This window comes from Lissotriton vulgaris, chromosome 2_1 (genome assembly GCF_964263255.1).
Source record: "Lissotriton vulgaris chromosome 2_1, aLisVul1.2, whole genome shotgun sequence".
Classification (NCBI taxonomy): domain Eukaryota; kingdom Metazoa; phylum Chordata; class Amphibia; order Caudata; family Salamandridae; genus Lissotriton; species Lissotriton vulgaris.
The window spans coordinates 278,772,512-278,795,749 of record NC_141687.1 but is presented as its reverse complement, the minus strand read 5'-3'; the positions used below and the strand labels follow the sequence as shown (position 1 = coordinate 278,795,749).

Sequence of the window (23,238 nt, the reverse complement as noted above, 5' to 3'; positions counted from 1 at the left end):
TCATGTTTGATAAAGACTTGTTTGCCTGATATGCATTTCCTGTTTTTTAAGCTTCCCAGCCAGTCTAGGATTCTGGCCTCCTGATCCACTGTAGGTGAGTTCTTCTGCCCGTGGCCTGCTGCCTCGTGGTCCTGACCGATCTATCGTCAAGGACCCTATGCCCTGCTGCCACGCGGCTTGGTACCTCCCTTTATGAGCGAAGCAATACCACAAGCTTTTGGATGACAAGCACTGATGCAAAGGTGAACCTTCTTGCTTAGGGTGGTCTTCGAATCTGTAGCTGGCTTCATTATGTAAATGCTTTGCTCAAGGAAGACATTGCAAGTCAGTGGTTGCAACTCATTGGAAACCTACGCAGACATCATCAGGCCATTATTACTTCCCACTGAACTTATGCTTTTGTTTAAGATGGAAACTTTACACCATCTCTTTCTCCCTCTGCATTGCCTCATATCTTTTTCTTTAACTCTCTTGAGATCTGTAGTTTTTCAAGTTTAAAAGAAACAGTGAAATGTTTATAGCATCATATTGATGAAATATTGCAGAGATTTCTCTGTTAAGTGAACATCTGAAGCCATGGACCCCTACCTCGCTCTATCATGTATTTGAATACCTCTGGCGTGATCAGAATAGAGTTCAAAACCTGGGAACTCCTGCATCTCTTTCCACTTTAGACATATGGCAACCAGCCCTCTTCATGATCTCTCCAGGGACATTAATATTTGATTAGTACATTTCCTGATGTAATCGTCAAGCCAGCAGTACACTCTTATACCTATGCCCCAGAGTAACCGCTTACGTTGCTCCTACTAACCCTACGGAGGCCCGGCCTCTGGATTTGGTAAAATGCCAAATGCTCATGAAACACTAGAGACTCATCTCAAACTTAACTCATCAAAAGCTGAAATTCTCACCTTCGGACCCCAGCAAAATCACAGCACTCTATCCTTATATCCTCGATAATTGGCAAAGCCACCGACAACATTGAATGAAGTAAAAAAAAAACAACTTGGTGTGATCATACACTTAAGCCTCTCACTTCCATCCCAAAATAACAAAGTGACAAGAGACTTGTTCTATACAATGAGAATACTGTGACATGCGTTCCCTTACCTAGGCCTGTCACACAGGATACCGGCATCACTGGCCTTCGTGATACCCCACCTAAACTATGCAAATGGGCTGTACGCAGGACCCTCTAGAAAATTGAGCAGTGAGAAACAAAGAATCCAGGTTGAGGCAAAGAGGCAAATTCTTAACTTAAATAGATCAGACCACACTGCCCCGACGACCACACTGCCTCTGCACTCACAGCTTTTTACTGGCAACCTGTGGCAAAAAGAATATACTTCAAAACTGTTTACATTGAACAGAAGGCTATCCATGGGATAAGACCACATTTTTTAAAGTTCAAAACTCAGTTTATAAAAAAGGAGAAACCTAGGCCAAGGGCATCCCTACCTCTAATTACCCCACTTATAAAAAATTAAAAAAACGTTGGTGGAAGCTCTGTCTCAGTGCAGACATGGTAACGTTGGAATATACTCCAAAGGGGCTAAGAACCACCAATTAGCATCGAGAATTCAAAAAAGAAATAACGAGCTAGCTTTTCTCAAACAAAGGACCTGATTGATTCTCAGAACATAGTGTGTGACAGGTCTGAATATGTTCCTTGTTTTTCTATCCTCACATTCCTGCCTTTAGTACAACATGTGAAGGATGCACGTACAAGCCGCTGCTCCAAGTCTGAAGCACACTCTCTATAACTCACACAACATTGGTCTTCCTCGTTCTCCATCACAAAGGGTCCAAACATCTCTCCTCCCTCTTCAGCTGGTACATTCCAGGCAAGTTACTCAGATCCTCTGGAGCTAAGAAAGCCTCTATGCCCAGGTTCCAGAAAGTCAGATGGAGCAGTCGGTCCATCTCTGGGGCTGCTGCCAAGTTATGGAATTGCCTGCCCACATCGCTAGACTTGACTCCTTTGCCTCATTCAAGAAATCGTTAAAAACATGGCTTTTCTGATCATAGGCTCTCTGGATTTCTGTGCTTAGGAGCTCTGTTTTTCGGGCATAGCGCTTAGATACCCTCAGGTGTAACGCGCTTTACATAAATTTTCATTTTCATTTTTAGGTCTCGCCTGTCGATGCGCATGCGCATCGAGCAAGCGAGAGTATTGGGACTTATCCACTCTTTTCCCAACTTGCAAGGAATCGTGGCGATTCCTTGCAGTGCCCGTGACTTTTAAGCTCAATGCGCATGCGCATTGAGCTTAAAAGCGCGTGCACGTCCGTCTTGGTTTACCCGCTCCGCCCCCTCCCCTTCCCGCCGTGTCGCATTTCTCCTCCCCCCTCCCCTCTCTTCCCTCCGTCTTGTCCGTCCCTCCGTCTTGTTCCCGCCCCCTTCCGCGCTACGATTGGCTCCCTCCATACACGTCACAGCCCCTGTGATCAGCTATTTCCTGGTTCTGTATCACTGACGGCCCACCCTTCAGAAAGCCATCCAAACCCGATCGGCTGCCGGATTCACTCTGTACCCGAGCCACAATCCGATCAGGTATGTGCTCCGGTCACAGGCCCCTGTAAGTCCTTGACTACGGCCCACTGCTCTTCGTCCTCTGCTAATTCGTCCCTTCCTCCCGCAGGTTCTGCCCCCAACCCCCGGACGCCTCAAATGCCACTACAGGAAACGTACTAAGACAGTGCTCGATTCACCGACCACGTCTTGTGCATTCGGCAAGTTGCTCGGTTCCAATCGCCACTACACATCCTTTACCATCCCAACTGCGACCACCCCGGTTGGTCAGTCCTTCCCGTAGACTACCCACCAGCTGCTTACCTTAGATCTCACTTAGGAATCATGAGCCCTTGAGTTCTTAGACCAACTTTCTCTGTTACACCTTGTGCTTCGCACTGCGCTTGCCTCCCTGACCTCTCCTTTCCCTCCCGCAGGACCTTCTAAACCATACAACCCTGTCCAACTGCTTTAGCCATTTTAAATCAGTATTTTCCCTTTTTTACCTGTTTTTTGCTTACTTCATAACAATAAAAATCTTAAACGCGGGATAGCTAATGAACACTTGATTTCTTTTGTTCCCACTTCCGGGTTGGTTTCTTTAACTACCGGGTTCCCGCGGCTGTGGTTACCACTGGGATTCAACCCGAGAACCATGACGTCGAAGGGAGACTAGAAGCAGGGGCATCAGCCTAACGAGTAAGTTTTCTTGCGGACGCCGTTTTAAACTGGCGTGCAATCTCCGCAACTACGGATGCTTGCCGTCCCCCTTTGCAGGGGCATAAGCCTTCAAAGCACCCCTTACCCTAACTTTGACGCCGATCCATTTGGCGCGTGTAATCGTCTCTTAAAGCTATATGCACGTTCCGTTTTTCTTCGTGATGACAGTCCCTTTTAATTGCTTGCGTTCTCTGCTCACTTTTGTATAACTTAAATCCTACGAGCTGCATTTTCGTCTTCTAACCGTATACTAACCTGTTAATTTAGATGTATTTCTGGATAACACTGCCTTTCTAAAAATAAACTCACTGTTCAGACAGAAATGTGGCGCAGTACCAACCATACGCCTTTCTGTCTATGTGAAACCAATAGTCAGCCAACATAAATTAAACAATATACAATATACATACTTCCAGGCACACCCCTGGAAGATGCATAGATGCGTGTGTACCCACTCTGGCTTCACTCTGCCAGCCCCGCCTCCCTCGGCATCCTTCCTCCCAATCTCTGGCTCCCTCTGTCCTCTCACCTCACTGTGCCCGTTCTCTCCCCAGCCCCTCCTTGCCGCTTTGATCTTCTCCGTGAGCCGCATGGCCTCTGAGAACATCAAAGCAGCCTCCAAATGCTGACCATTTGTCACCCCCTCCCTTCCTACTGGCATTCCCCCCTCCCTTCTCGCCCAGTCCTTGCTTTCTGTCGTCTTTTCCACTCAATGTATTTTTCCTCTCACTCCATTCTCGCATGTTCATAAGGGTACTCTGCCAATGGACTTTTCATCGAATTCTTAGAGAGTCGTGAGTGCAGACCTCATGTGCCTTAATATTGGCAAGTTCCGAGACTATGCATGCTTTGTTTCAGAACGCTGATACGCCTTCTTTTTAAGTCATCAAAAAACTCTTGCACCATTTGTTGGGCACAGCGTATATAGTACTGTAAAGTATTATTATTTTAAAAACGAAGTCTCATCAGAAGTCTCAAATGAAAAGTTCACTCCCATGTCACCAAATGGTAATTCTCTCAATTGTAATCTACTTCGTGTTTATGTCGGGAAAGTTTAGCAACAGCAGTGAAGCTGAGGTGGAAATCTGGGATAAACCATCATTCGGGTCAAGTGAGCCGGTGTATTAAGCTAAGGTATCCTTAAATTCAGCCACTTCTTGCACAAAGCGGCAGACATCCTGAGACTTGCTGTACTCGTGAAATGTTGTAACATTCCCAGCTCGGGAAACATGACACGCACACTGTACACATTACCCATGAGGTCAGAGGTCATGAGGTCAGAGCAAACAACGCCTGCTTTTTTTTCACCCTCTGTTTGCAGTCACTTACAGAAAACTAAAGCTACATTCCTTGTGTCCAAAATGTGCTTTGCGCTTCTCCCTTCATTACGAGTGAGACCATTTCAAGAAGGTAATAACAATTGGCTTAATATGCATATGTTTTTCATCTGTAGGGGAGGTGTAGCTGTGCTCTGCTTTCGATGCTGTTTCTGTAGGCACCGTTGTTGAGACGAGAAGTGTTTTATATGCGTGCATGATAATGCAGGGCCTTTTATAACGACTAAAGATTCCAGAGTCGCAACTCACCCTCACCCTCACTCACCCTCACTTTCACTCACCCTCACTCAGCCTCAACTACTCCCCCTCACCCTCACTCACCCTCAACACCTCACCCTAACTCACCCTCACCCTCACTCACCCTCAACACCTCACTCGCCCTCACCCTCACTCACCCTCAACACCTCACCCTCAACGCCTCACCCTCACCCTCACTCACCCTCACCCTCACTCACTCTCACTCACTCTCACTCACCCTCACTCTCACTCACCCTCACTCTCACTCACCCTCACTCTCACTCACCCTCACTCTCACTCACCCTCACTCTCACTCTCACTCACCCTCACTCTCACTCACCCTCACTCACCCTCAACACCTCACCCTCACTCACCCTCACCCACCCTCAACACCTCACCCTCACACAGTGCAATAGGTCTCAGACCATTTCAGTTAGAGCTTTTAGAAATGTTTATGGCTTTTTTTATTTGTAATTCTTTAGCATTGGCTACAGGAAACAAAAATGCTAAACATTTACCAAAAAAACCCATAAACAATTCTAAAAGCACTAACTCTAATGGTGCGAGACCTATTGCATTTCCAATGCTTGTTTCAAATTAGTCTCACTAACCATTCTTCCATAAATGCCTTAGTACAGTAGTCTCTACCAACCTGGCCCTTTGGACCGCAGTAAGAGCTACACAAGTGCTATAGAAAGGCCTTGAACCAGCCAATAATTGCCAACCAGTGCCTGTTGCCTTTCTGTTCAAACTGATTGAATTCAGCTAACTTGAAAGAAAGTATTTCTATATTTTGACACTGCACTAAGAGTTCACCCAGATCTACAATCGCAATAATGGATACCCGAAGCACTTGAATCACCCTCTTGTAATGACTGAGTAAACTTGGGGACTGTCCTCCCTCTCCATGGTCGGATCACTGGAATATTTGTCCTTCTGCCTTTTGTGTGCACTTGCCCTCCAAGGAATGTTGGTTGGAGCTATGCATGAAGTGTTCTTTCAGCAACATGGTAACACACCTATATTGCTTTCATAGTCATTAAATCAAGGCAGAAAGATTGGTATCTTCCCCGGCTGACTTATTCTGCAGCTGCTTGATTAGCTCCAAGGTTTTTGTCAACTTTCGGAGACTAGGGATCGAGGACGTGCTACTTATGGGAATCAATCAAACTGTGACTGCCTTGCTTCCATAGTCATTCATCATCTTTCTACTACAATACTGAGTTGTAAACAAAACACGTATTGTTTAATATTGAATTTGAAACCATTTGCTAGGCCTTCATCCCAGTAAGCATGGTAGATGAGGCGAAGAGGAAGCTGTCCACATCTTTCTTTATCTCATCAATGTCCACTGCTGTGGCAGATGGATTTAGATTTCTATCCAACATGGTTAATGTCAGATATGCACAGCTTTGTTTGATGGATTAACTCAACAACCTGCTAATTACCTTTCATATTACAGATTCAGATTCATGAGTCTTTATTTCGAATATTTCATCATAAAAGACAGCATTTAAAATTAATAATCACCATGCTCTAAAACACTTCATAATGGTTTAAAAACATTTGGATGATGCATTTTATACATAAAATACAATTTGATTACACAAAAATATACAGAGATACTAAAATATGAAAGTGCAAAGAAGGTGCAGCTATCAGCAGATTAGTTAAATATGAGAAATGCTTTCCTCGGATTCAATTAACTTTGGGCAAGTCCGATAAATACCCAAATCAACCCTTAACATCGCGGTTTGGCTCTAATAATCCACATCCAGCCCAAGAATTTTGCTACTGCGATTACCACGGGTTCCCTTGTGTCTGTCCTCATAATCCTTAAGGCCTCTAGCCCCACCCGCGTACCCATTTTATCACATATAGGTTTGAGCCATTTATTTCGAGGGGCTAGATAGGCAGGACATACAAAGAAAATGTGGCCAATTGTCTCCCTCTGTTCCGCACACCAAGGACAGAGATCGTCCACTTGCCCATTCCAATTTTTTGTAAACAAACTTATTGGGAGGGAGCCAATCCTAAACTGGTGATATATCTTCCTATCACTACTCTTGGTGATGGTATCCCAGTATTCTTCTACGGATGGATCTAGTTTATGTTCCAAAAACTTTCAGGATAGAGAAGAGGTATTAATCTGGTCTATGTATTGCTGGCGGACTGTGAGCCAATATATTTCCTCATAAGCTTTTTTAGATGGAAGCTGACTATTTGCCGGATCAGTCCACCAGTTGCTCAGACCCATGTTTTCTAATGATAGTCTTACTCTTTTAAACCATGGAATGTTACCTGAGCCCACAACTGATCTGACATCCAGGATTTCTTTGGCAAAAAGTGCTAGTTCAGGGGTTGTCCAAATTCTCCTCCATAAAGCCACAGGCTTAAAGCGTACCTTTCATATTACATTACTCATTACATATTCTATGACAACTTTGATACCATCAATGCAACATCTGAAATGACATTGTTGATGACAACACTTTGCATGGCGGGGGTACAAGTTAGTTACTTTAGGGCATGAGTTACAGTTACTTGAGATAACTATAACTGGTGACTTTAGGTTGTTTTGTTTGGTTAAAATGGAATTTTTTAATTTACATTTTCATCAAACTATAACGTCTCTTTAAGATTTGTTTTTTCAGATATAGGCAAGTCGAAAAATGCTTTTTCAATGAAAACATGGTCTTAACTATAACTACCTACTGGCAACAAGCAGTAGGTAAAATGTATATATATTTATATATACATATTACCTACTGTCCGTCTTTGATTTTGTTTCACAAAAATTCATGAAATTCCCTGAAAAAAGTCTCATAGTTAGACTTGTTGAGTATGGAAAGTTTTAGGGTGATCTGTCAAGCAGGGGCTGAGAAAAAGGAGAGTAAGAAACGGTGCATTTCCCCTGTTAATTCCTATAGGACTTGTCAACACGTCTACAGTAAGAACCGCTAGACGGAATTACACCAAATTTAGCAGAAAGGTAGATTTGGTTACGTAGATTCCGCTTTTTCTTACTTGGTGTAAATCAGTTCAATAGATTTTGAGAAATTTAAAAAAAATACAGTTAGTGATATGATATCTGTGGCAGCGATGACTTCTCAAAAACCAACAATCTCGTAGAGGTAAATGCATAGATCTGATTGGCTACCAACACTTCAACCAGGAAGTGTTAGCTGTCATCTTTGGACTCGCCTTGAGCCCAGTCCAAAATAAAATGTAAAAAAAAAGAAGAAGGGCCAGGGTAGGAATACCCTGACCCCATGAAGTTGGTCCAGGGGTCCCAGAGGGATCCAACCTGCCAAAAAAGCATTAAAAAAACAAAAATTGCTTCATAATTGCAATACTTGCGGCAGAACATGTAAAAACAAAGGCACGCGTGGACTCCCAAACTTGCTTTTAAATAACTCCCAGGTGGGCCAGGTCCTTGCGGCATATCAAAAAAGTAGGAGGGGGTTCACATGGCCCCGTCCTCAGGCTTATCAAAGCCCCAGGGACCGCCACCTCCAGAGAGGTTATTAGGTATGTAGGGGGTGACCACATGACACCCAGGCAACCCAGAGACCGCCACCTCCTCTGGGCAAATGTTTATAACTAATGTGTGGGGCCCATGCAGCACCCCCAAGCCCCGGGGGCTTTTTGATATGTATTTGTACATTTTATTGTTTAAATGCCCATCGTTCTTGTGAGAATACCGATTCCCGGTAGTATTTCACATTGGTTCCCAACTTAGGAACCCGTTCCAAGATGGCACCCATTTTGGTGTTTGTTGGGCTGGTCCCTTATTGATGTCTACCCTTGCAACAAAACTTTATTTAACTGGATTTGTGTGTTGTTGGTCAGAAACATTGACGAAGGCTAACGCCGAAACGTTTGTTTGTTGCTGAAATAAACCGCTGCTGACTGCCGCCACCGGAGTGCTGTTTTCCTTTCCTGATGTGGGAGGATTTTGAGCGTGATATATATATATATGTATATATATATATATGTATATATATATATATATATATATATATATATATATATATATATATATATATATATATATATATATATATATATATATATATATAAATATATATATATATATATTTATATATATTTATATTGTTCTAAGATTGATTCTCTTTTTGTACAAAATAGCTCTTCTGTCCTTATTGTGCCTGTACTGTATGTAACTGTACCACATACTGTTTCTAGTCTCAATCATCACACCACCTACTATGAGCTAGGCCTCGACTGCCATGTCTAACTATCCTGGAGAATAAAGAAGATTTTGGAGGTCATCTTTCTGTTACAGGCTGTTACAAAGTGTCCTGGCTTTTAAGGAATAAACACAATCTACTTTTGACACCAGAAAACAATGATTTGTATGTAAAAAGCACAGGACTGACTTCTAGGGTAAGGGACTCCCTTTCAGAGCCCTAGTTCTGTGCACCAGTGGTCAGTGTCTTGCAAAGCTCTGCGCTTCTGGCATGGAATGCCGTGTAAAGAACTGATGTCAGCGCGCAGGGTTGCCTTGTAAGTAGATACTGCAACGTCATTCCGGCGACCACGACGCTACCGACGAACGCGGAGTCCACCAACGCCACCTACTGACGTGCAGGGGTACTGCTGAAGAAAAATTCATCGGATCCAGTTTGATGCCTGGGGTAATTCTAAGTTGAGGAATACTTAACTAATAGTCTCTTTCAGATTACATGTTTTAGGCCGCTTTTGCTTTGAATAGTTACACATAACACGTTTTATTTTGTGCTATAATATTATTTTAGAAATGCGCTGTACTTGTTATTATTATTCACTTCTTTTACTTGGGATTCAGTCTGAACATTTAGTACAAGATCGAACATCTTGGTTCCCTGTTTTTGCAGTGATCGGTCAGCAGCATCTCCAAACGTTTCGGCACAGCCAATGTTTTTGAACACAGCACTTTTTATCATATAAACGAGACTTGTCTTTTGGAAAACAGAGGAGAGGATTTTTGCAAAGGACAGATCATGGAACGGGTGCCCCAGTCCTGCTTAAACAGCGTTTACACTTACGGAGCGGACCACCTAACTACAAAACAATAGGTCTGGGGGCCGGTTCAGGATATATTCCTGTGCTCACGTAGTGAGGGTAGGCTTAGACAAATATATAATTCGACATAACAGGGCTTTTCATTGTATACAGTTTGCTCGTAATGTTCATTACTTTGGTCAGTTGTTTTTGTTTTCTAATCGCAGCATATTAGCTTCATAATAGAGCATGATAGTTTCAATAAATATTGTAAACTTTCCTTGTGTGTTTCTTTTGCTTATTATGGACATACATGAGTGGGAAGCGAAAGGTGATGATCTGTTTCCACTGTTCCCTTGGGGACTAGAGTTCTGTGTTGTAGGCTGCCAATTCACCTGTTACTCTGGGAAGGTTAGGAGGGCAGGTGGGGCACTGTGAGCTAGTCGGATTTGGGCCCATAGGTACTGATGTAGTATGTTGTCACAGTCCCTACATTCTGATGTCCTGTGATCCCAGGCACTGTTTTGTTTCCAAAAAGAATCCCTGCAATGGTTGCTTACTGAAGTTATTAAACAAAAAAGGGGATTATAGTTATCGGTGAGGATCCCTACAGTCGATATCTAGTAGAGATGAAAGGAAAGACTTAAACTGAGACATTGGATTTGTCTCTCAAGAAAAGATGAATACCATTTAGGTTTCATATCTGAAGCTTCTGACACCAACAAAAAAATGCACCAAAAAGAGCATATGGACCAGGGTGTTAAAGGTTGTGACAAACACACACATAATCAAGAGTGGCTGCTTTTTCCAATCAATAATAAAGATATATTCATCCCAGAACTCCATTAAAGCATACTTGACAAAGGTCCTGATGGGCACTAAGTTGTTACAAATGGTGGGTCAGGGGAGTGTTTGTTTAATACTGGAGCTATGTTTGCCCTCTGGAGAGGAAGCCGGAATAACACCAGTAGAGTGAGGACAGGTTATACACTCTGGCCACTGTGGACCCCAAAGCCTCCACAAGAGATTTAACCAACAGTGCTGGGAGAGAGGATCTATAATGCCTCTTGAAAGTGCAAGCGGGTGAAACTATTTCACCAGAATGCATTGCGCTCAGCGCATTCACCATAATAGGGCGCGCTTTCTCTGTTTGCACAATGAGCACCTGTTTTAAGGCATGCCGTGGAATAAAGAGGGAAAGTGGGCCCTTATAGTAATTGTGGCCCAGGTCCTTTTCAGCGACTTAGTCCACAATGACTGTTCAAAACCTCAAATGAGGTAGGTCCAAGCTCTGGGTCCTCAAGATGTTCTAGCTTCTGGAAGCGTTTGGAGGACAGCTATGGTTCTATGTAAAGTGCCTTTTGTCGGGCTCCTCTAGGAATCATTACAATTAAAACATATTCATTATGTCATTCAACAATAACTTTAAATAGGTCAGTATTATAGCCTTACAAAAATCTTAAAAAACAGAGCCCTTCCATTTATCATTTTTCCACGAATATCATTAAAACAGATAAGTATATATATATATATATATATATATATATATATATATATATATATATATATATATATATATATATATATATATATATTATACAGAATATTAGTATTCTTTTGAAAATTATTCTACATAAATAATATGTCACTAAAAATGCCAAACGTATTATTTCTTCATCATGGTAAGAATGGCAAATTTTCTAACATTTCCTCCGCACAAATTAAAAAAATGCTTACTCTTCACAGCCCCTTGAATATCCATCCCTCTGGTCTTCTGCACAGACACGTCCCTCTGTCAAGTCCTGCTGTGTTGCAATTCCATTCCCGCGTGGATAGGTGGCAGTAGATTGAGTCACTAGTATAGATTCTGTACAAACTAGCTGTATTTGCAGTTATGTCTTATTAAAAATAGATTGTAGTGCTCATGTACTGCCAAGTAACTATAAAAATATCTACATTCATCCAACTAGGTTGACTGCTATGAAAGTAGCTTTACCTTATGGTTCTGATAGGACGTCACAGAGATGAAGGAAGTTTCTGGAAACACATGTGTACAGAAGGCAGTGTTTTTAGAGCCAAAAGCATTGTTTTCATCTGCTTTGACGATGTGGAGTCGGGGCTGGTATTTATGCATCGAATTTAGAATGATCTGTGAAAAAGGAAGAAAATGTAGCTTTAAAAAACATTATTTGCATCACATTTGTAATTCAGTGATAGAGCAAAATAGAAACAGCAGCTCCTTCATCTGTATCTGAAACCAGATGTGGATTGTCAGGGCCTAGCCACGAGTGCACGCGCTAGCTCATGCACCTCGCTTGCGAGATACTGTTGTATCCAAAAAGGGCTTAGAGCCCGCCCACTGGTTTACCATTTGTTGTATATACGTCACTCTTCGTACAGCCTCCTTAATGGGCCAGTGCAAGCGAAACATAAAAATTTACAATTATTACTGTGGAGCAGGGGCCAAGCGCAGATTGATTCAAGTTAATCTGTCACTTATTGTGGGACCGGCAGTGTCATTGATGGGGTACTTTTGTGTGGGCCGCCATGGTGATAGATATGAAGCTTGGTTGTCTCGTCTAAGAGCATTTCATATAGTCTTTTTTTTTTTTTACTTTGCATTCTGGTAACATGGCTCACGAGCGCCTGTGTCTTCAATATCCCCCCTTCAGAAGTGAAATCGTTCAAGCTGCTATGTGCTCATTGCCCTGTGATCCCATCACCCAGTACTGGTACTTTAGGCAAAGGGACTTTGCATTCTGGGGCTTGTAGTTTCATCTGTTCACGTGGAAGATGTCCCTTAGTTTTTATAAGATGGGACAACAGCAGTTAAAACACCTCGCTTCACAGACAGCTACACCTTGGGCAGAAACAGTGAAAATATCCCTCCTTCAGAAGACTAGCATCAACACAAGCAGGTTACAAACCAGGCAGCAGCAGTGCAAGCTTCACTGTCTCACCGACTATCAACAGCATAGCAACACAACCTTCCCTCTCTCATAGAAGGCAGTAAATACAATCTTCCATTTCCCGCAGAACAGACCCAGCAGTGCAGAGTAGTACAAGCTTTTATTGCTGACAGAACATGTACACTAAAAGCATGAGTGACATGTAGCTTAAAGACAGCTATCTAGAGTGGGTGCTTAGCTCACTGAGAGTAATGTATAAGAGTATGTGTGAGTGAATATGAGAGTGCTGACACCATTCTCAGTTCCACATCAACATCCTGAAAATCCTGCAGCTGTCAGAGACAGACCAAGTGTTTTTGTTGATTCTTTTTATTAGTAAGAAATTGTAGCAGCCTAGTAGGCCACTGTTATTTGGAGAACCCTCTCCTCAGTTTAAATAACTATGCTCTAGACAGGCACAAAGGTGCCGACCGCTTCGAAAAGGTTTTGAACATGTGCGCATCAGGCTCTGTGCATTCCCAGCCTTGGTGCTTCACCTGTTCAGAACGTTGAGGGCCTCTGTTGTGGGGGTGGTGACAGTGAAAGTGAGCATGAAAGAGAAAAAGTATTGTAGACAGGTGGTGGACAGCCCAGGTGACATGAGATGTCTTGTGAGGGATGGAAAGGTAACGTAGTGGGGAAGCACTCCTGAATATGAAGGTTGGTAAGGTCTGGAAGTTAAAGGGTGGATGTGTGTTTGGTGGAGAGGTCACCACTAGTATTGTGTAATTGTGTGGCCATCAAGGATTAAGTCATCAAAAATGGGTGATAACTAGATTACGACATGGCTGCTTGCTTGCTGCACTGGTTTCCACACACGGCTAAAACTAAAATAACCAGCAAATTTATTGATTTAGGTCTATTGTTGGCCAAACAAGAGATAACCTGGAACTGGAAGTCGAGGGCAGGGTCGTTGAGCAAGTGCTGGCGTATGGAGCTCTGTAAGTGAGCGGATTGTGAGAGTGTTGTCAGGCTCCGACAAGCTAAACGCGTTGACAATGATAAGGCTTTGGAGATGGCGAGAGCATAGGAGGCCCTGACTCAGGCTTTACGGGACTCTCAGATGGAGGAGGGGGACAAATGAACGATAATCGTGCATGTGATCATCAAACAATGAAAATGATGTGCGAAGCTTTCTGCACAGCTGGTACTATAACAGGTTATGGGACTGTGAACATGCCCACACCACCGAGAATAAGGGGGGGGGAGGTTTTTAAGGGGGAATTAGTGTTAGCTAGGGGACATGTTTAACGGATATGGATGATGTGATAACTGTTTTACATTGTATGCTGGCACAAAATCCAATAAAATATGTTTAAAAAAAAATCAAAAATGGGTGATGATGGTGTGAGCCCGGTCTCTCTGTGAAAGAAAACATCTGTGTTTGTGTTGGGGATAAGATCAGCAATGTTGGTTTACTGTCAGTGGGCTGAGAATATGATTATTAGCATGAGAGCGAAGGTAGGAATACTGTAGGCATGGCATTGTGTGTATTTTATCTAGTGATGTGGATGAATTTGTTTGGCAATGACATTTCCCATGATTGCTCAACAAGCTTTGGTCCAGACCCTATGACTGAAGGTGAACCTTTGAAACACATCACGACAGACACTGAGGCGAAGGGTGGCCTTTAAGTGTCTCGCTGCCTGTTGCCTCATACTAGGTAGTTCCTACCAGCTGCATGGACTTGATGACGTTTTGGAAATAAAACGAAAATCAGGTGTTAGAACATTTTAATGGAGCTTTTTGCATTTGTTGGTGCTCTCCCTCGATACCTGACTTGTAATCCCAGCTTCCACACTTAATGAAACTTGAGGACCCATCCACACATCGCCTCCCCAACTCTCGCCCGCTGCCTCCCTCCTCCTCCCCCCCTTTCCACCGCCCCCCCCCATCGCCGTCCCCACAGATGTGCCCTACACGACCAGTCTCATCCGGCTCCCCTGCCTCAGTCTTCGCCTCTCTACCTCCCCCCCCCCCTCTTTCCTTCCCCCGGGGGTTTTTTCTCCCCTCACTGGGGTGCGTTCTCCCCTCTCACTTGATTATACTGTTGTAACACCCCTAACGACAAATGATGTACTGTAACAGCTTTTCCTTTGCTGAGAAAGTTAATAAAAACGATTTGGAAAAAAAATGAAACTTCGGGACCAATGCCAAGTAACCAGCATCCTGCGCATCATTTCGCTTATCTGTCAAAAATGGGACATTTATAAACAGACTGCCCTCGGCTATTTAGTTCAGTTTACAAATCACTAGACTGGCCCCAACATGGGCACGTGCAGTAACGCTTCGAAATTCTTCCGTTTTGTTGGTATTCTCGTGTGCCTGGTTGGCCGCATCAGTTTTGCATTTGCATATCATTCTTACTATGTTTACTTACGTGTTGTACAGTCTTAATTAAGTTCCATGTTTTATATTCAGCAGTTGAAGTTGCGTGACTCTCCTGTCGAAGGCTGGACGTTGGTGCGTGAGCTCTTGCAATAAAGTCTATACCTCTAACAGTTCTGCATCTTCTTGGTCACTACAGCCGTCTCCAGAGGAGACTGCCTCTCTGGGCAGGTCTTTCTATGCTAAGTACATGGTGAAGGACCAGCAAAATGTCAACACATCTCCCTATGCAATGCATCTATCTGCTACAGTGCCATAAAACCATCAAAGACCCACCATCACTATACCTTTAAATGTACTCCCTCCCCCTCCGCAAACTTGGAGAAGCAAGCCAATCTAGCCTGCCTCATACTTAGTGATTACATTCAATGTGTATTTACAGCAGAGCAGCCGGCTGCCAAGCCACTCATACACCCACACACATGCCATTATAGCAGGACACCCCATTGCCTAGTATAACACACACACACACCCGTTCAAATATCAATACACACATCACACCAGCACAGTCTCCGCTGCACACAAACACACCCCATCACAATTCAAATTAACATACACAATCACACCCCATCTTACACTGGGCCACATGTGTCAAAACAGCATTTTGCGATTACCAAGTAGCGATTTCTACTAAATCGCTATTTGGTAATCGCTAAAATGCTACGTATGTAAAGAATCGCCAAAGTTTTGGGCGATTCCTTAATGTTACCTAATAGTGATTCTGTAAATAGCAAATCCCTATTAGGTAATATTACTCTATTTTTTCCTATGGGCCGAAAACCCCAAAGGTGCGATTGGTTTTGCATTAGCTAATTTGCGATTACCTAACTTGTAATCACAAATTAGCAAATACAAAGCCAAGGGTGCCCAGGGGCCTTAGCCCCCCCCTCCCCTCGAAGCATCCCCCCCCAAAATGTATGTGCACATGTAAAGCAGTTTTTAGAATTTTTTTAAGTTTTCACATGATTACCATCGACTTCAAGTTGATGATAATTTCATTTTCCTAAATGCGCAGTTTGCAGTTGGAAAATCCTTCATACATGTGCTACATAATCGCGAATTGCGATTATCTAAATTTGCAACTGCAAAGCCTTTCATAAATCACTAAAGGCTATTTTGCATTCGCAAACGACCGAATTTTACGATTTGCACCGTTTGCAAATGCAGAATTGTTTCCTACAGGTGGCCCATTAACACTTCCCACAACATACATATACTGTCACACACAACCAATACCATCACACACCACATTCCATAACTTCTACACACACACTCAGACCATGAGATATCACACTCTCGACTTCACTTCAACACACAGAAAGAAGCTTGTACTGCTACTGTCTGTGCCACTGCTGCTGGACAATACCTGTCATATAATGTGGTTTTGCTAAAGTTGCTTGCCCTACTACTTGCCATATTGCAACTGCATAGTGTATTAGTGAAGCTAAAATGCTTATGTTGGGGCCAAGCACAGGCAGAAGACACAGAAGCAGCATCTGCAGCTGAAATCAGAGAGAAAGCATGTTGGCTTTGAGGATTCATACCTGCCAGAACCACACTCCGCTACTGTAACTGCTTTTTATATCACTAAAGGAGAGGTTTTTTTGGTTTTACTGTTGACATTTTCCAGACACCCCAGAAGAAAGATTCTGGAATTTCAAACATTTTTATGAGCGTCCATCGGTTTCTGTTAACCACTGGGTTGCCATGTTTCAGGCAGAAATCTTCACCTTTTATGCTTCCCCACCACACTGTTGAAATCAACATAACTCATTAGAATGTATTTTCAGTCGCAGTGAAGAGTCAGGGGTAAGAATCTTTAAAGTGGAACAATAAGGTAACTTGTGGCCAGCCAGTGGAGTCAACGGTAAAGCTGTGTCATTGAAACGAATATAGCAGCTCTTTTTGTCTTCATTTTCCTTCATCACGTTGTGCAGGGTGAGCTTTGTGCCCAATTGTTTTCTGTTGCATCAGTAAGCCCCTTTGGTGGTCAATAACCAGCTGGTAGGGTTTCAGAAGCTGGCCATAAAAGCCCTTCTTTGACTCCCATAGACAGGGACATCTTAAGGATTTTGGGGGCCCTGGGCCAACCGTATTTACGGGGCCCCTGTTCGGAACAACATTTGTTTTATGATCCAATTTCAGCGAAATTGCTTCCGCTGTTAAAAAAGCCCTCTTTAGATCCTGCTACGCTAGCTAGCTACCAACCCATCTCACTCCTCCCAGCTGTGGCGGAAGTGTGTGAGAAGGCAGTTTATAAACAACTTTCCATCTTTGTTGAGTCATCTGGTGCCCTCCACCCAGCCAAGACGGGATTTAGGGCCACATACAGCACATAGACTGCCCTTGTTGAGATGTCGAAGGCTATAAGAGAATGTTTGGATGCAGGCGACAGAGCGGCCTTGATTTTACTGGATTTCTCTGCCGCCCGGTGCCTCATCACCAACACTTGGCCTGTCTCAAACATTGAAATCTCAGGTTTAGCTTGAGATTGGCTTAAATCATTTTTAGAGGACAGAATACTGCAAGTATGGCTGCCCCCGTTTTCCTCGGCCCCAAGAAAGGTGATCATGGGAGTTCCACAGGGCTCCACTCTGAGCCTCCTCTTCAATGTATACGTTACGCCTTTAATCTATCTGGTGGAGGAGCTGGAAGCTAGGATCATAGTTTACGCCGATGACACTCAGCTTCTCTTTAAGTGGAAGGAAAAAGATTTGTCCCCGGATTTAGCCAAAAATTGTCTTTCAGCCGTTTTAACTGGCCTGCTAGGGCTCAGCTCAAGTACAATGAGGAAAAGTCTGAGGTTCTTCTGTATGGGTCTTTCCCCCCAATTCAGGGAAGATCTTTGGCAAGCATATTTTCCCAGGCCTCTCAGTTGGCAGTCCGGTTAAGAATCTGGGGGTCTGGTTTAGCGAGGACCTCTGGTTCTCTATGCAGATAAAAACATTGGCCGGAGTGTGCTTCGGCACACTGAAATCACTTAGGAAGTTCCTGCTCATTTTGTCGCGTATTAATTACACTAATGCATTATATATTGGCCTTCCTGGATACCAGCTGAAAAAGCTGCAAACCATGCAAAACGCGTCAGCAAGAGTGCTGCTTGACATCCCTGGCAGATCAAGCACATAGCAACATCTAAGGGATCTGCATTGGCTCCCTGTGGCGCAACGTGTCCCGTTCAAGGCCCTCACTCTTGCCCACGGTACCCTATATAAATCCGGGCCTCCATATCTCAGGAGACTCTTTGATTTCTACGTTCCCCGAAGACAATTGCCATCAGCCGCATTACATTTTGCAGTTATTCCCAGATTTCTCCTTACACAAACGGGGGTAGCTCTCTTTCCTTTAAGGCAGCTAAAGCTTGGAATGCCCTTCCTTATGAGTTGCGAAACACTCAGGATTTCAGGCTGTTTAAAAAGCAGTTAAAGACCTTGCTTTTTTCCTAACTCACAGATCCTCCTAGGTCAGTTCTCTTTGTTTTCTGCAGTTGGCTTTCACGCCGGGACACTCTTGAGTATCCGTGCGCATTGTAAGTGCTTTATAAAATAACATAACATAACATAACATAACATAACATAACATAACATAACATAACATAACATAACATAACATAACATCTCTTTCTTAGCTTCTTTGGCAAGGTCACGGACAGTGCACAGGCCCACTCCTCTACATTCTAAATGCATTTACATCTAATATCTTGGGATAGAGATGTGTGTTTTCAGTATTGTAACACAGCAGTAGCTCACTAATATTACTGCAAATAAACGCTGTAACCTCCTCCCATTTCTCATATGTGAGGTCCTGTTTAGATTTTTTTTTTAAATAAAAACTCTTTTCATGGTTGTTGCATGAAAATGACATTTATAGCAATCTATTCAACAATTACATAAGGTGATCAAGGTAAGACTCTGCAGAACCGAGTGGGCTCTATTAGGGGGCCCCCTGAAAGGCTGGGGCCCTGGGCCAGAATCCACTTTGCCCATGCCTTAAAAGACATCTGCCCATAGAAGAGCCAGTCTCCACCGTGGACTCCAGTGGCCAAGAGTTAGCCTGTGCTTTTGCAGTAATGTTTCACTCATTTCTAGCCAGTGATGGGGGTCACTGCTATAGCTTAGCTCTATCTCCAGTCCTCTCAGACTCCTCTAGAGTGCATACTATTTTTAAAGCAGATGAATACTAGGATTTGCCTCAGGGTGTTTTTTTTTATTAAATGCCTAGTTCTTTACAAGTATACAAAACAAGTATTTATTATGTTCCACAGACTTACAAAGCTACAAACAGCCATGGTCACATTCATAATAAAAATGCAATACCAAACAATATCTACTAAAGGACTGCTTCTGAGTAGTACACATTTCTAACGCATTCACGTCCTATTAAAGATGCTGAAATACTGTCTGTGGTAACACGCATATTAAACCACCCCAACACCTAAAACAACCTTTATTATCCATATATATATTTTTGTGTGTAAATCTAAAGCTATGTGTAGCTCACACCTACGCACTGGGGTAGATCATTCATTTTCTAGTAATTTGCAAACATCCCAGGAGTATGCCTAGAATTTGCACTGGTTGTAAGTTTCCATGCATTCTACTGGGAATGTTGTGTGACATTTTTCTGAGCTGCCCTTTCCCAATATGGAATTGCAAGTGCAGTAGAACTTTACATAGGTGAAAGCCCACCCCTGATGCACGAATGTAGGGGCATGTTATCAAGCCCGCGATAAAAGCGTTAGCGACTTTTTAAAGTCGCTAACACATTTTTTAATTATCGCACTATTCCCAATACGTCTCTAACCGGAGTTGGAGACGTATTCCTGACTTCATCTATCGCCCTCGCGCTGGGGGCGATAGAGTTCGCTAATGGGATGCAGGGTGGGCGTTCACACGTCCAACCACATGTAGAATGTGGTTGGAGGTGGTAACACCCTATTATCAAGGCAGGCGTTGGGAGAAAGAGACCTGCGATAAACTAGTTTATCGCAGGTCTCCCAACGCCTGCTTTGATCAGGTGTTAGTGGGAAACAAGGAGGGAGCCAGGCCCTATTGGACAGGTGAGGAGGCTGGGCCTTCTTTGAACAAACACACCAAAAGAGTGCCTCACCACCTACATTAGAATCCACACTTGAGGAGAGTTGAACACGCAAATTGTCGTAATCAACTAGGTATTTTTATTTATACCAACACTTTTTATCAGTCAATCAAAGTTTGTCGAAAAATCATGAATGAGAAGACACACAAAGACAGTTATCAACAATATATATTTACACCAAAAATGATGGACTAATCACTATACAAATGAATTATAAACTGAGAAAAAAGACGTTTCAAGCATAAATGACAAGATGATTCAAAAACAAACAGAACAGTTTAAACATGTGCAGTGAAATCAGTGAATTTACAAAAAATTAAAGAATGAGTTTAGTACCCAAAGAAGTTAAGAAAAAAGCGAAAGAAATTAGCAATGAAGCAAATACACTTTGTAACTCTTTTTACAACCAACAAGAGCTGGTATAAAGGAATAGAACACAATAACTCTTTGCTAACTAGCCGACGCGTTTCGAGTCCAGGTAATGGTTTCCTGGAATCTCATCAGGGCGCAATAAATCTGTCAGTGTAGGGGTTGAAGAAAATTCAAGAAAAAGAGCACGTTGAGTCTGGGAGTGCAGAAATAGACTTGTCGTTGTGTGATCACAGTGAGGGCGGGGGCCACCGTCAGCTGGGAAACTTTAAGGGAAGCTAGCGGCTGGCGCTATGTTCACATAGTGTTCCATGGCAGAATTAAGAAAAGCCGTACAGGGCGGGCACTGAGATAATCAGTCCCGGTACCGAGTGGCCTCGTGTTTTTCTGTTTATTCTTTTCTTTGTAAAATCTGAGTTTTGGCGGCATCCGCTGTGTCTGCCTCGGTCCTGGTATACGGCGTTCTGCACTCTTGATCAGGTGTTAGGCATTGTTAACATGGGGGTGTGGATCATAAAGCTGAATCCACCCCCCCATATTATCAAGGCACACATTAGCGCGTGACAACAACGCTTGTTTTCACGCGCTAATGTTCCCTATTGCCGACTATCGCCGGATTTATTATCGCCTACTTGTTGCGCATTGATAATACCGCGCTATCACGGCGATAGCCGGCGATAGGAAAATGTGCGATGTGTGTTTTTTAATGCACATCTTGATAATATGCCCCGTAGTTTAGGTCGAGGCTACCGTGCCACTGCGAAGCAGTGGGGGGGCGGAGCCGAAGATTTGATGACTTCAACAGTGTGGGGCTTTATCCCGCCTCTCTCTTCCATTGGCTAGCTTCGTAAATGGAGGCTAGCCATTGGAAGAGGTGTGTGTCAGTTACTATTTTCCACGCCTTGATTCGATTTGTGGGCGGTGTGGTGTCTTTTTTTAAGTTCCGCCCCTTTTTTCGTCATGCCGCGTTTGTTTACTTGTTCCACACATCTATATGTTAAGGCTCAGCTAGTAGATACTACAATGGTTCAGCATGCAGAATGATTGTCTAGGGGCACCTGCACTATGGGCCCACAAGCCGTAGTTAGATGCAAGCCAGCGTGGGATCAAAAGGAACTAACATGCTGTCTAATCAATGCTAAATATACTTAAGAATGAAAAAATAACCTTTAAGTGATTGTATGATGCAGGTACATACAGCCGACATTTAAAGCAAAGCATCTGTCAGCCCAGAGAGCCAAACTTCACTGCGAGGCAACCAAGGGGCTTGTGGTCGGTATACAAAAATCCCAAAGTCAGGTACACAGCCCGCCTCCTACTCCTTACTTCATCAAAAGGCACGCCACACTGTACCACCCACACTGATCTGCTCTATGCCTTGGTACACTGTTACCATGACAGGGAATGGATAATGTACTTCCTGGAAGTGTGGTGCTGGCATGAACGTGAGGGCGTAGCCCGAACATTGACTACGCTGGCAATGTAGGACGTGCTAATACCCCAGATGTCTGGGTAATGTAGTTCGATGGAAACCATCATTTTACTTCTAAGCCTCAGATCATAAGGGCATGTAAGAATGGGTCGAGTGACAAAGCAGAGGACCTGTGAAAAGGGTTTTGTCATCACAAGCCATACATTCCTCTTGTAATAGGCAGCACTGGGACTCTATGGTTGGTTATACTGGTACAAAGTAGTAAGGAAGAACTTATGATTTTTCCATAGTCCTCATTGGGAGGTATGTAAGCATTGATTTACACATTATTAGACACCTATTATATTTCAGTTATAGAATTAACTTATTAACCCACCAGTAAACTTTACCAGTCAGTGCGTAGCCTGTTCTCCCATCTCTGCTCAAAAATTAGAAGGGTGTTTGTCATGTCTGTGTGATTTTGTGACTTTTTTCCACAACAGACCACTCTAGTTGCTCGGCATTGCGGCCTTTCTCGATATAGTGGGCAGTCAGCTTAATGGCATCTCTTTTGCATCTAATCATGCTGCGATGATTTGAAATGTGGACACACACTTTTCGTGTCGTCATCCCAATGTATAGTAATCCACATGGGCATTTAATCAGGTAAATAACATTTGTAGAATTGCAGTTGGTTACACTTTTCTGCCTCCATGGTGTTTGCATAACCAGATCCAGTTATTTCGTCTTTTTTGTGAAGGGGCATACACTACAGGATCCACTACAGGATCCGACGGAGGAGGAAGGTTCCACAGCGTTGTTTGGTGAGAGCACAGACCCTTTGCTTTAGGTCTTGTGTGCACCACCATGCCTCTTAAGTTCCTTGCTCTCCTGAAGGAATACATTGATCATTCTAGGTCCAAACTTCCAGATCGAAGAATGCTCCAGTTTTTATTGATCATAGTTTTGAACCTGTTTGACATGGGGCTAATGGTAGAAATACAAATCAGTTTATCACACGTCTTCTTCGTTTGTGGCATGGGTAGTTCTCTGTTGTTATGTAGTACCCGCTTGCTTGCTCTTTTGATCCATCTTGTGGGGTAGATTTTGGCAACTAATTTCTGTGAAAGTTTTTCAACATGGGTCCGATAATCACTTTTTTCTGTGCAATTTCATCTCAAACATAGGAATTGACCTACTGGCAGGTTTT

At 43.2% G+C, this 23,238-nt stretch overlaps 1 protein-coding gene across 5 annotated transcripts in view; it reads right to left on the bottom strand.

Annotated features, from left to right (window-relative positions):
* The window catches only part of TBX4 (T-box transcription factor 4), a 706,415-nt gene that overhangs the window by 16,655 nt on the left and 666,522 nt on the right, over window positions 1–23,238 (bottom strand). For all 5 annotated transcript variants that reach the window (XM_086954928.1, XM_086954931.1, XM_086954927.1 and 2 more), the window contains exon 6: window positions 11,812–11,964. In XM_086954928.1, the coding sequence (XP_086811054.1) occupies window positions 11,812–11,964 (153 nt within the window). The remainder of the gene's footprint in view (window positions 1–11,811; window positions 11,965–23,238) is intronic.